This window comes from Dermacentor silvarum, chromosome 4, assembly GCF_013339745.2.
Source record: "Dermacentor silvarum isolate Dsil-2018 chromosome 4, BIME_Dsil_1.4, whole genome shotgun sequence".
Taxonomy (NCBI): domain Eukaryota; kingdom Metazoa; phylum Arthropoda; class Arachnida; order Ixodida; family Ixodidae; genus Dermacentor; species Dermacentor silvarum.
In genome coordinates, this window is record NC_051157.2 from 53,540,183 (window position 1) to 53,551,251 (window position 11,069).

General features: G+C 48.8%; 1 protein-coding gene across 1 annotated transcript in view; it reads right to left on the reverse strand.

Moving 5' to 3' along the window:
• The window catches only part of LOC119448608 (uncharacterized), a 29,351-nt gene extending 25,509 nt beyond the window's left edge, over positions 1-3,842 (reverse strand). The window contains exon 1 of the mRNA XM_037711840.2: positions 3,665-3,842. Within this exon, the coding sequence (XP_037567768.2) occupies positions 3,665-3,842 (178 nt within the window). The remainder of the gene's footprint in view (positions 1-3,664) is intronic.
• Positions 3,843-11,069: the final 7,227 nt, after the last annotated feature.

Here is an 11,069-nt window from a genome sequence, read left to right on the forward strand (position 1 = left end):
CGCTTGCCCGCGAGGAGTTCATAACTCGAAGGATGCTCAGGCAGCGTTTCATTGAACATTGGGCCATCCCAAAATCTCAAGTTGGTCCAACCCCACATTTCACCAACCCCAAATCTCAAGTTGGCCCGCCCCGAAATTGAAGTTGGCCTACCCCCAAATTCCACTTGGGCCACCCCCAACTACAAACTTCACGTTGACCCACTCCGAAATTTAGGTTGGCCCGCATGCCAATTTAAGTTGGACCACCCCCAAATTTCTAGTTGTCCACCTCCAAGTTTCAGTTGGACCACCTCCAAATTTCAAGTTGACGAACCTCAAAACTTCAATTTGGCCCACAACCAATTTCAGTTTGCCCACCCCTTCTCCATGTACTTTTTATGGAGCCGTGTATATCTCTATGTGTATAGGCTTTTTAATTTTTTAATTGTTCCTTATCGCTTATAAAGCTATAAATGATCTACACTGACACTATTATAACAATTAAATGTCCTAACTTCGCAAATTACGCATTTTTGTGCAGAACAAGACATTATAATTTTCGCGTGACGGAGCTGGGGTACTCGCCAAAGAATGCTTACGCATTAAAAAATGACAGTTTCGCCCTAAGGGCGAAGCAATGAATGCGATAGCAACACAGCAATGTCATACGATGTAAGGTGAGCGGCTTTGGTAGCAATATAAATTGTAGTAAACATGAGCTGATTAAGTAAGCAGGTGTGCTGCGGCGTAAGTAGACCGACATGAAGAGAGACTCGATGAGCACGAGAAGGCGCGTGTGAAACGGTGATGTTGATGAGAAGCGCTTCCCGTGGGCAGCGCGTGCGAAGGGACAGACCTGTAGCGCTGCACTGCCGCGTTGGAAAATGTGGCCGGACTATTACTAACTGAATGAACAAGCGTGGTGTGAGCGTGCACAAACAAACATGAATAGATCACACTGAATGACTGCAGACAACGACTGCCAAAACGCTGGCAGCAAGCGCATACGCCGCAGTGGGCGAAGGTACGTGCGGTCTATCGCTTCAACGGAAACTGAGGGGCGAATGCACAGCGCATAAAGGTCAGAGCCGTGTGGAGATAAGAGACGGTGCCGGCGAGCGACAGCGCGGTTATTGGCAGAGTAGAAGTGCGCCCCCCCCCCCCGCCCCCGCTCCCTCCGGCGCTGGCTTCCCGCTTCCTTGCTTGCTTGCTTGCGCGTGGGAGATTGAGTGGATTGAGTGGGTTCGCTCGCTCTCTGTGATAGCACTAGCGCGCGTCTCCGCACGCTTCCGCTCGGGCATACGGCGCGCGGCGAAGATTTTATCTATACAGAACCTCACGGCGACGGCGACGGCGACAGCAGAAATCCGGTTGAAGTGTCCATATAATTGCTATCGCAATAAAAACACCCGATTCTAGGCTAATTAAAATCAGTGTAATTCGGCTCGTTCTCGCTATTATGCTTGTAAAGTTCTGCAGCCCCTTGTCTCTCCTCAAAAGGAGCGTGTTGGCTGTCGTGTTTATCTCTTCTAAAAGATGACAGCATTACATATAACCTCGACGACATCAGTAGTATCGCATGCGATATTCAGGTGTCATTCACTGCCGCATTCATTGATATACGAAACCCTCGACGAAAAGAAAGGAGTTACCTGGAAGCAGTCACCAGCGTTGCTCAGAGTATAGGGACGCGATGGCGACTTGCCTGCCTGAACAATTATTGTAAACTCTACCAACTCTAAAAAATGTGGAATTCCTACCATTACCATCATATCTAAGTATATGTGCTGTGTGAATACCTCTCCCAGCAATTGCCAATAGGCTCTGTGCTTTGTCTACGGACTCCATCCGATTGATGCCAATTTCCTAATCTCTTAAGTCTACCTATTCCTCTGCCAGCCTCAGCCCCGTTCCTTTTCCTTGACGCCGTTTTGGTTACTCTATATAGCAGACCATGTGCTACCTGTACATAGACCTGCTCAACTGCATCTCAATCCGCCTAATCTCCCCAGGCTACACAATACAAAAACATTTCCATACGCCGTACAAAACGTGCAATACGTGTATGGAGACGTAATCTAGAATATATTTCGAACTCAAGCCAGGCAGACGTAAGAAACAGTTTCTTCAGATGAAACGTGCCCCTTGTTTAGGGCTATATTGCCCCTTGTTTAGGGCTATTTTTATGCAAGCCGCGCCACTTTATTCTTGTTTGCTTGGAGACGGCTGCTTGTAACAGCGTCAATGCGTGTTTTTCGCCGTTCTAATACTTGTGAAATGTGTCTGTGGCAGCTTTCCACCATCGAATAAAGTTTACGATACGACGCAAGACAGACAGACAGAAAAACTTTATTTGTCGCAAGTGAGTTTGGACTCCTTTAAGTCCCTGGACCACCGCACGGTCCCACGCTAGGTCGAGATGTTCGCAAGTTGTCTAAGCGACCTTGAATGTCCGTTACACACCGTCTGATTACAAGAGCACGTGGAGTTCGCTGGTTGATAACGTTCTCGAGTGCGTTACAATCTAGACATGTAAATGCTCGGTGTCGCTGTTTCTTTGATCTGTGACCCTTGTTCAGAGCCCTGGAGTGAGAAGGACGTGAAAGGCGCATTGATGTAAAAAACTGCGCCAAATAAGCAGCAAGTTCAATGGAAATCCGCGAGGTGAAGAAAAGTCTTCGTAAAAGGGAATATCGTCAACCACCCGAAAGAAGTATGAAGCTGCAGGGGAAAACCATACCTCCAGCGCAGATGCTGCATCGAGTGTTTCTGAATGTGCTCGAAAACATTTCAAGGAAAAGTTGTGCGTAATATTAAATAAATTTGCACAAAAGACTTAAGACAAACAAAGTTTCGCTTTAAAACGTAATTTGCGCGAGACGAAAGCAAACACTACATGGTTTACAGGAAGAAATACCACGTTGCTCTAAAAGCCGGGGAACCGGCTGCACTCCGACGATTCGCACTAAGAGTCGTTAAGAAATAAAGATTATCTCTCTCTCTCTCTCTCTCTCTCTCTCTCTCTAAAGGTTCTCTGAAATTTCGTGAAACACCCAGTGTGCAGGAATTGTCGGGGCCTATAGGAGAAAGCGATTTACACACCCGTAATGCGTGTGTTACAACTGGAGATAGCTATACGCTGAAAGCACTCAGCTCTGTCCTTCCAGTTCACGGATTAAAAGGTGAATGAAGCCTCAGTGGCTATGGCGTTCTGCTGCCGAGCACGAGATCGTGGGTCCGATTCCCAGCCGCGGCGGCCAACATCCCTATGGTGACGGAATGAAAAAAATGCTCGTGTACCATGCATTAGGTGCATGTTAAGGAACCCCGCGGTTGTTCATTAATTAATCCTGAGCCCGCCACTACCGCATCACTCATAATTAATCCACTGGGCAGTTTCTGGACTTAACCCCCCCCCCCCCCCCCAATTTATAAAACTGCACAAATGTCTTAGTCAACTGTGGTGGGCCATGAGCAAAAAAAAAAAAAAAAAGGCACGCGGTTGCGAATGCTATTTTTATATGGGTTTCGCTGCGCATAACTCAAAGTAAAAGCAAAATTCTGGTAACTTAAAAAAAAGGTTGTCGCAAAAGATGGGTCGGGGCTTCAATCACGAAGTTTTCATTGGTTAAAACGACAAACAAAATATAAGAAGAAGAAGCCTTCTGCCAGTGCGGCTACGCACCTGTAAAGAAGTAGCAGACGACAGAAAGGTTGGCGGGCCACGACGCCCTCTCCCTGGTCACCGGGAAGGCATGCAGCAGTGCCACGTACACCACGGCGGCTGAGCGGACCACGGAGAAAGTGAACACGTTTATCCAGCAGCAAGCCACGGCGACCACCCAACTCCGAGGCGAATCCATGCTTATACGCCGCAACGCGTGCGCCATGCGACTGCAAGACGTACACAGCGCGCATGCAACGGTCTGCCAGACGGCAAGATACGAGAGAAGGCTTATCATGAGCCCCTCACTTTGCTCATGCTTTCCACTCGTCAGCCAAGTTGAAGAAACCCGTGTAAACGCGAATAACGCGGTATGACGCTCATGACATGCTGTAAAAACAACGTAAGTTATTTCATTGGACCTCTCGGGTAACGAGAAAGAAATTACAAGTAAGAAAGTGAGCGGGAGCGTCGACTCGTGTGGAATTTCTATTTAACTGATGAAATTAAAGTTAACTGATGAAGAAAAAATAACTGACGAAAATAAAACTGACTCGAGTTGCTTGGCTCGGGTAGAAAACAACCGGGTGTATCGGAGCAGTTCACGGAGCTAATTACAGCCACACAACGAGGCAGAGGTCAACGCAATGGGAAAAACAGAGACAGAGAGAGCGGAGAATGTGTAATTTTTGATACTCTGCAAAGAATGCCACAACGATACGAGTGCAACGCGTGTTGTAAGTAATTTAATATTACTAGTTACTGGGCTAGTTGGTTCATATTCTACTGGTCAAGGTTAATGAGTGCGGAATGAAGACGATGACCGTGGCAGGAACCAGAAAACGGAATAAATGCTTCTGTCCTGGTTACTTGTTTCTCTTTCGTTCCTCGTCATTTAGCGTTTATAATCCTTATCAGTACAACGCCTACAAGACAAGCCAAATAGCGAGTATAAAGCGATCCTGCCTCTTTAGTCGAACCGCCACATGCGCCCGCAATATGCGGCGCTGTGTTTTCAACAACTCGGCAGATGTTGCGGTACTGTACGGTCCCTACGCTACTGTACGGTCCCTGTACGCATTTCCGCTATCGCCGGAAATGCGCAAAAAAGTACCCGGTCTTCGGCGGGATCGAACCCAGGCCCACTGCGCGGGAGTCGGATACTTTACCACTGAGCCACGCAAGCGTTCTGTTGGGCAGCGGGAAAAAAACCCTATAAACGCAGACGCACACGATCCCAGTCTCCGCCAGTATGGTGGCGCCATCTAGTCAACGTGCCTGCAAACGCAGCGTGCGCAGCTAACCATCGACGCCAGGCGGACAGTTCCCGTCAGATCGTTCTCGTCAAAACGAGGCGAAGATACTGTCGCGAAGACCCTGGTGTGCGTGGTGCCGAAATTGGAGCTCCTCTTGAGCCACTCCACACGCTTACGCTGTGACTGTGCTGCGTGTGCTGCGCCGGCCCGTGACTTTTTTTTTTTCAGTGGGTTTCACCGCAGCACAGAACGTGGGAAAGCCAGCTTACAAAGACCAAGCTTACACCGATCCCCTTAAAGTCGGCTTCACTTGTAGACAGAATGCATTGCTCGGAAGACGTTTTCCTAGGGGCAATATAAGTCGTCTTATATTAAAATGTGAAGGCCCTCGCACCTTTTTTTATTATTTTATAATTGTTTGCTATTGCCCGGTCGCGCGCGCGTGTCCAAAACGCATTAGGCAGGCGAAGTTCCAATTTGACCTTTCGAAGATGCGAGCGCCATCTGGATAGCATTTTCGCAAGTAAATTACCCGAGCGCATCGTGTTGGTGTGGTAGAAATGCTAGAAAAGGGGTTTGGTGTTTCCTCGTAACAGAATTACGATTTCTCGTACATTTAAATTACAATCCGACGCCACCATGTCTGTAGGTTGTGGTTAAGTCGTACTTTAGCATTGTTCTGACGGATTTCACTGAGAAATTCAATTTTTGTTCACTAAAACCCTGCACCACGTGGAGGGCCTGCGTGGACGGGGTGGTTCGGGATGATTTTCTCCTTCGCTTACACCTTGCGCCACGCGGAGGGCCCGCGCGGTCGGAGTGCTTAGGGATAATTTTTTCCGCCACGGATGCTGACATCCACGCAAGCACCCCCGCAACGACGGAAGACGTCTCGTTTGCTATCCGACGTGCGTTCGCTCTCCGTGAAAGTGCGCGTCCCTCGCCCACTTTCACTTGCACATACAGCATACGGCGCGCGGCGATGATTTTATCGCCCTTGGACTTTATACGGAACCTCACGGCGACGGCGACGCCGACGGCAGAAATCAGCTTAGAGTGTCCAAATAATTGCTATCACAATAAAAGTTCACTGCACTCACGCACGCATGCACCTGCACTAAGCTATATATGCTCCCTGCGGGACCCATATATAGTAACTCTAACCTGCACGATCGTTCAACGCTCCGTCCGTCAAAAACGTTGTCATGCAGGCTGGTTAATGTCACGGAACGCAGCAGCGCTTTCATGACTTTGTAAATAGCAGACGCACAAGGTCGCGGTCCCAGGTTCCTATATTCAGTAAAAAGCTTTTCATCTAATTCCCATCCTCTTAACTTTGATGAGCAGTCGCGCAGCATATCCCCTAATGTTTCTTCTATGCCACATGACTATCAATGAAAGTTTCGTGCTCTGTTGGTGGTTTCTTCTGGGGCTGAAGTCTTTCTCTGTTTAGCTGCCTTTTCGTGCATCAGTAACAGTCAACGACGTTTGTGCTGAACCCTGAATACTCCTGCTCTGCTGGGAGATCCTCTTCGCAGAGCTTGCCATGGAAGAGATGGTCTTGTACTCGTCTGGTGGCCAGCACAGACCGCCCGCGGCTCCGAAGCGGATCAGTTCTTCAGTAGAATCAGACGCTGCTGATTATGAGCTTTCTTTTCTGACTCAGGATCGGAAGATTCGGATGCCTTTATACCTACCAAACACCGTCGTTTAAGACGGACGTCTCCGGCATCGTCCTCAAGTGAAGCGATTATCATATACAGCAGCATCGTGACAGTAGCTTTCATGCCCGTCGACGCAATGATAAGCCTGAGTGCTATCTCCCGACAGAAACTTTGTGATTTCTTCTTCACACTTGCCCCTGGACTAATCCAAGAGGTTTGCGTGAACCCTCGGAAAAATGTCATTGCCGTTGACACAACAGATGGTAAGAGAGAGAGAGAGGGATATAAGGAAGGCATGAATGTTACCCAGTCAAGAGACCGGTTGGCTACCCTACGCTGGGGGAAGGGAGAAGGGGAAGAGAAAGAAGGGAGATGGGAATGTGGTGCAAACTTTATTTGGGTTCTCTGAATATGTGGTGTTCACACGCGGCCATAAAAGTGTTTTTCTGAGCGTGAAAGAATCCCGAATATACACGCAAAATTACAGCGCGACTGGCCGCTCGAGGCACTTAGCGTATATTCGCGGGCTTCTTTCATGCTCGGAAAAACACTTTTATGAAGCACGTATTGAGCAACAGAAAGCTGTATTGGAAGTTTTTCAAGCTGCTCTACAATTTTCTGATTTACACTTTTAATGCAATAATATTTGGGAACCTAATAAACAATTAAGACTAATTATGTACTTAGGCGGAATTCAAAAATTGATCTGAGTATCTCCAAGCGATGGAAAACAACATTACCTTGGTTCTGTCCAGATACGTGGCATTTTCATATTTTTAAATCTTGGTGCATGATAGTCGGGGCACCTTGTATAAGCTATGCATTCCCTTGGAGAAAGTTACAGTCGTATTGCGCGCTGGCCCATCCCTAAATTTAGGTTGGCCCCCGTCCAAATTTGGAGTTGGCCCACCTCCAATTTCATTTGGCTCACCCCTACTATAAGCTTCCTCATGCATTTTCTATAGAGCCATGTGTATCCCTATGGATATTCCCTCTGATCAATTTTCTTTTGATTGTTCCTTATCTCTTATAAAGCTACCAATCATCTACATTTATATTATAATGATTAAGCATTTTAAGTTCGCAAATTACGCATTTTTGTTCAGATACAAGGCATTACACTTTTCGCTTGACGGACATGTGTTACTCGCCAAAGAATGCTTACGCATTAAATGTAGCGCTTAGCTGACGACTTGTAGCCGCTTGTTCAACCCGGCGCAAAATACGTCAGTATATCGCATGCTCGACACAAGCCAGGCTTCACACCTCCATGGACCAGCGCGAGCACTCAAACCTCCGAACGAACTTCTGCAGGACGCCACAAATTCGCAGCGCCATAACCACACGGGACGCAGCCGCAGCAAAGAAGGCGCGCAGCCGGAAGCGCTGCCGGTAGCGTGACTCGATCGCAGCACCGTTAGTTGTCGCGACTAGAGCACTGCACGGGCCGATTTTTGCGGCCCGGGCCCGGCCCGGGCCCGTTTTTACATTGGGCGGCCCGCCCGAGCCCGATCAAAACTTTTATGGCGAGACCCGAGCCCGGCCCGGGCCCGGAAATAATCTACGTTACCCGCCCGGCCCGGCCCGCCACCCCTTTACCTTAAGCCCAAGCCCGGCCCGAGCCCGACTCGAAACCGGCCCGAACCCGGCCCGAAACCGAAAAATACATGTTTTTCAGAGCTGAGCAGCCCGAGAATAACTCGCAGAAAGCCCGAGCCCGGCCCGGGCCCGGGTCAAAAAGCACACGCCGTGCCCGAGCCCGGCCCGAGCCCGTGAAAAAACTCCTCTACCCGGCCCGGCCCGGCCCACGGGCCGGGCCGGGCCCGGGCTTTCGGGTAAGCCCGAGCCCGTGCAGTGCTCTAGTCGCGACCACCACGGAGCCCATGTTATCAGCGGAGCTGTGAGACTGAGTTGGTTCTATTAACGCTGGTTCAAACTGGACTCTGTATAACCGCATTGATGCAGCCATACGGCGGCATCAAAACATCTTCGTCGAAAAAGCTGGGAGGCCTTATGTAGTTCGCTGCATACTGGAATTGATTTTGGAGGTGTATGGCGCATACTGAAGGCTCCCCGCACTCCCGAAATCTGCAAGAATCCTACAGCTGCATTGTTTATAGCGACTGACCAGTCACCAAAAGTTCTAGAGAAGGCATTTGCAGACCTTTTCGTCTCTCCCATGTCCAGCGACAGCAAAAATTGCGAGCTACCTTCTTTGACAAGTCAAATTAACATAACTGCTTCCTATGGGCCAGCCTGCCAGATGAACGAGGCAGACTTCCCTCTTGAGGACCTGCGACAAGCGCTCAGCCTCTCCATCCGCCGCGCTACCCCTGGTGAAGAAGGTGTGATGTACCAAGCATTGCAGAACATTGGTAAGAGTTTTCATGAACGTATGTTGGAGGACTATAATGAAGTATGGATAACCTGTGTAATCTCTGCTTTGAAATTGTCCGGGGAAATACCAATATTAAAGCCAGGGCGCCCTGTAAGACACCTCAAGTCCTACCGGCCAATATCCCTAACTTCAAATGTCATCAAGTTACTGGAGCTAATGGTCTTGTTTCGCCTAGAAGTCAGGCTATAGAGAAGCTAAATTTTTAGATGCCACGAGTGGTTTTCGTCGCTGTCGTTCAACTCTGGACAACATTTCAGAATTTGTCTCAGCACTTGAATTTGCTAGAGGAAACAAGCACTCCGCCTACATCGCTCTTCCTAAAAATACAGCAAGCTTTCGACTCTGTTCCGCATAAGGCGATTATTTTCGCACTTGCGACCGCTGGAATATCGGGTCGTCTGCTTCTACTTGTTCGTAACTTTCTATCAGAGCGCAAAATGAAAATGCGCGTTGGAGGAGCAATAAGTGAATCCTGAAAATGTGAAGTGCGGTGTCCCACAGGGCAGCGTTTTATCGTCACTTCTGTTTAACACCGTACTCGCCATGCTTGCCTCGGGACAGTGACTTCCCTGTGAGCATATCTATCTGTGCATATGATATTGCTCTGTGGATAAGCGGCCCTTCGCACCTTGGTCCGCGGCTTCGTGAAAGTTTGCAAAGAGCTTTGAACGCGACTTAAGAGTACTTGGGTGAAGTTGGCCCGCAGGTATCACCTGCTAAGTCGGATGCAATAGCATATCATCCCGAACAACGCGCTCGTCGAACAATGAGCCGACCGTACCTTGACGAGACGCCGATAAGCTGGGTGCGACAACACCTTTATCTGGGCTTAATTGTGGATGATGACATCTCTTGGCGTCCTGCCGTTAAATTAGTATGACGCAAATCGCAATCACTCCTTAAGTATGTGGCCGCCTTGACTGCTAGAGGTGCCGGCTGCGACCAAACAACGGCTGTGCAGGTGTACCAGTCATCTGTACTCTCAGGTACGATGTATGCGTTACCAGTCCTGAATGTGCCACCTAGTTTGATGGCCCAACTGCAACGAGATCATCGTGTTGCCTTCCGACTAATGCTTGGATTACCTCAGTGAGGCGCAATCTGTTTCATTACTCACTGAAGCGTTACCCCTGAGGCTGCAAGCAGGGCAGCGAGCTTAATGACATATTGAGCGCCTGCACCGCTCATCGAATGGTCAATCGCTCCTTGATCGTTTGATTCACCGTCCTTTATCTCACAAGCGAAAAATGGCGGCAATATTTATTTACATTGCAGGCAGCTATGAACACGTTGCTTCAGTTAGGCCTCTGCCTCCGAAAGATATAAACAAACACGTATTCCCCATTTATCTCACAATCCCTGACATGCACAACAAGTCTGATATCCCTGTTTCGGCAATGTTCCAATTGGCTCAGTCACACTTGTTCGAAAGATTTCCAGATTATCTTGAAGTATGGACAGATGCATCTGTGCACAGCGACGGTCAAGGCGCATCTGCAGCTTTTTCGGCCATTCCACTCAAGTACTACGTATACTTCATATACCCCATCCAGCCTCGTAACAACTGCGGAGCTAGTAGCGATTAATGTTGCACTGAAATACGCGCAAGAGGACTTAACCGCATCGAAGATTGCCATCTTTGACTCCTGCCCTTAGCAGATTACAACGCAGTCAGATTGATGGTCCAGTTGTGCGCAGCATTACTGACTCTGCCAACAAAATTGCATCACGTGGGATATCTCTCGTTGCCTAATGGACACTTTCACACGTAGGGATCGCCGGAAATGAAGAGGCTGATCGGCTGCCTTGGGCTTGCGCTCATAACGACTGTGTCTTTCCTGAAATTTTCTGCAAGCTTGATGACGCTCGTTTGCTGATTCGTCGCCACCTACTCAAGTAGCATCTAGACCAGTGCGTCACAAATGGAACGTTCCCGCCTCGTATTCGCAGTCGAGGCTTGCCTCGTCGTGCTAAAGCACTACTACTCAAGCTAACGGTTGGTTGAAAGTTTATACCTACAAGCACGTGTGGCCAGTCCATCGTGTACGTCTTGGTTGCTGCGAGCCACTTCAGCACCTGACAATGGAGTGTCCCGCTTTCATTGCGCA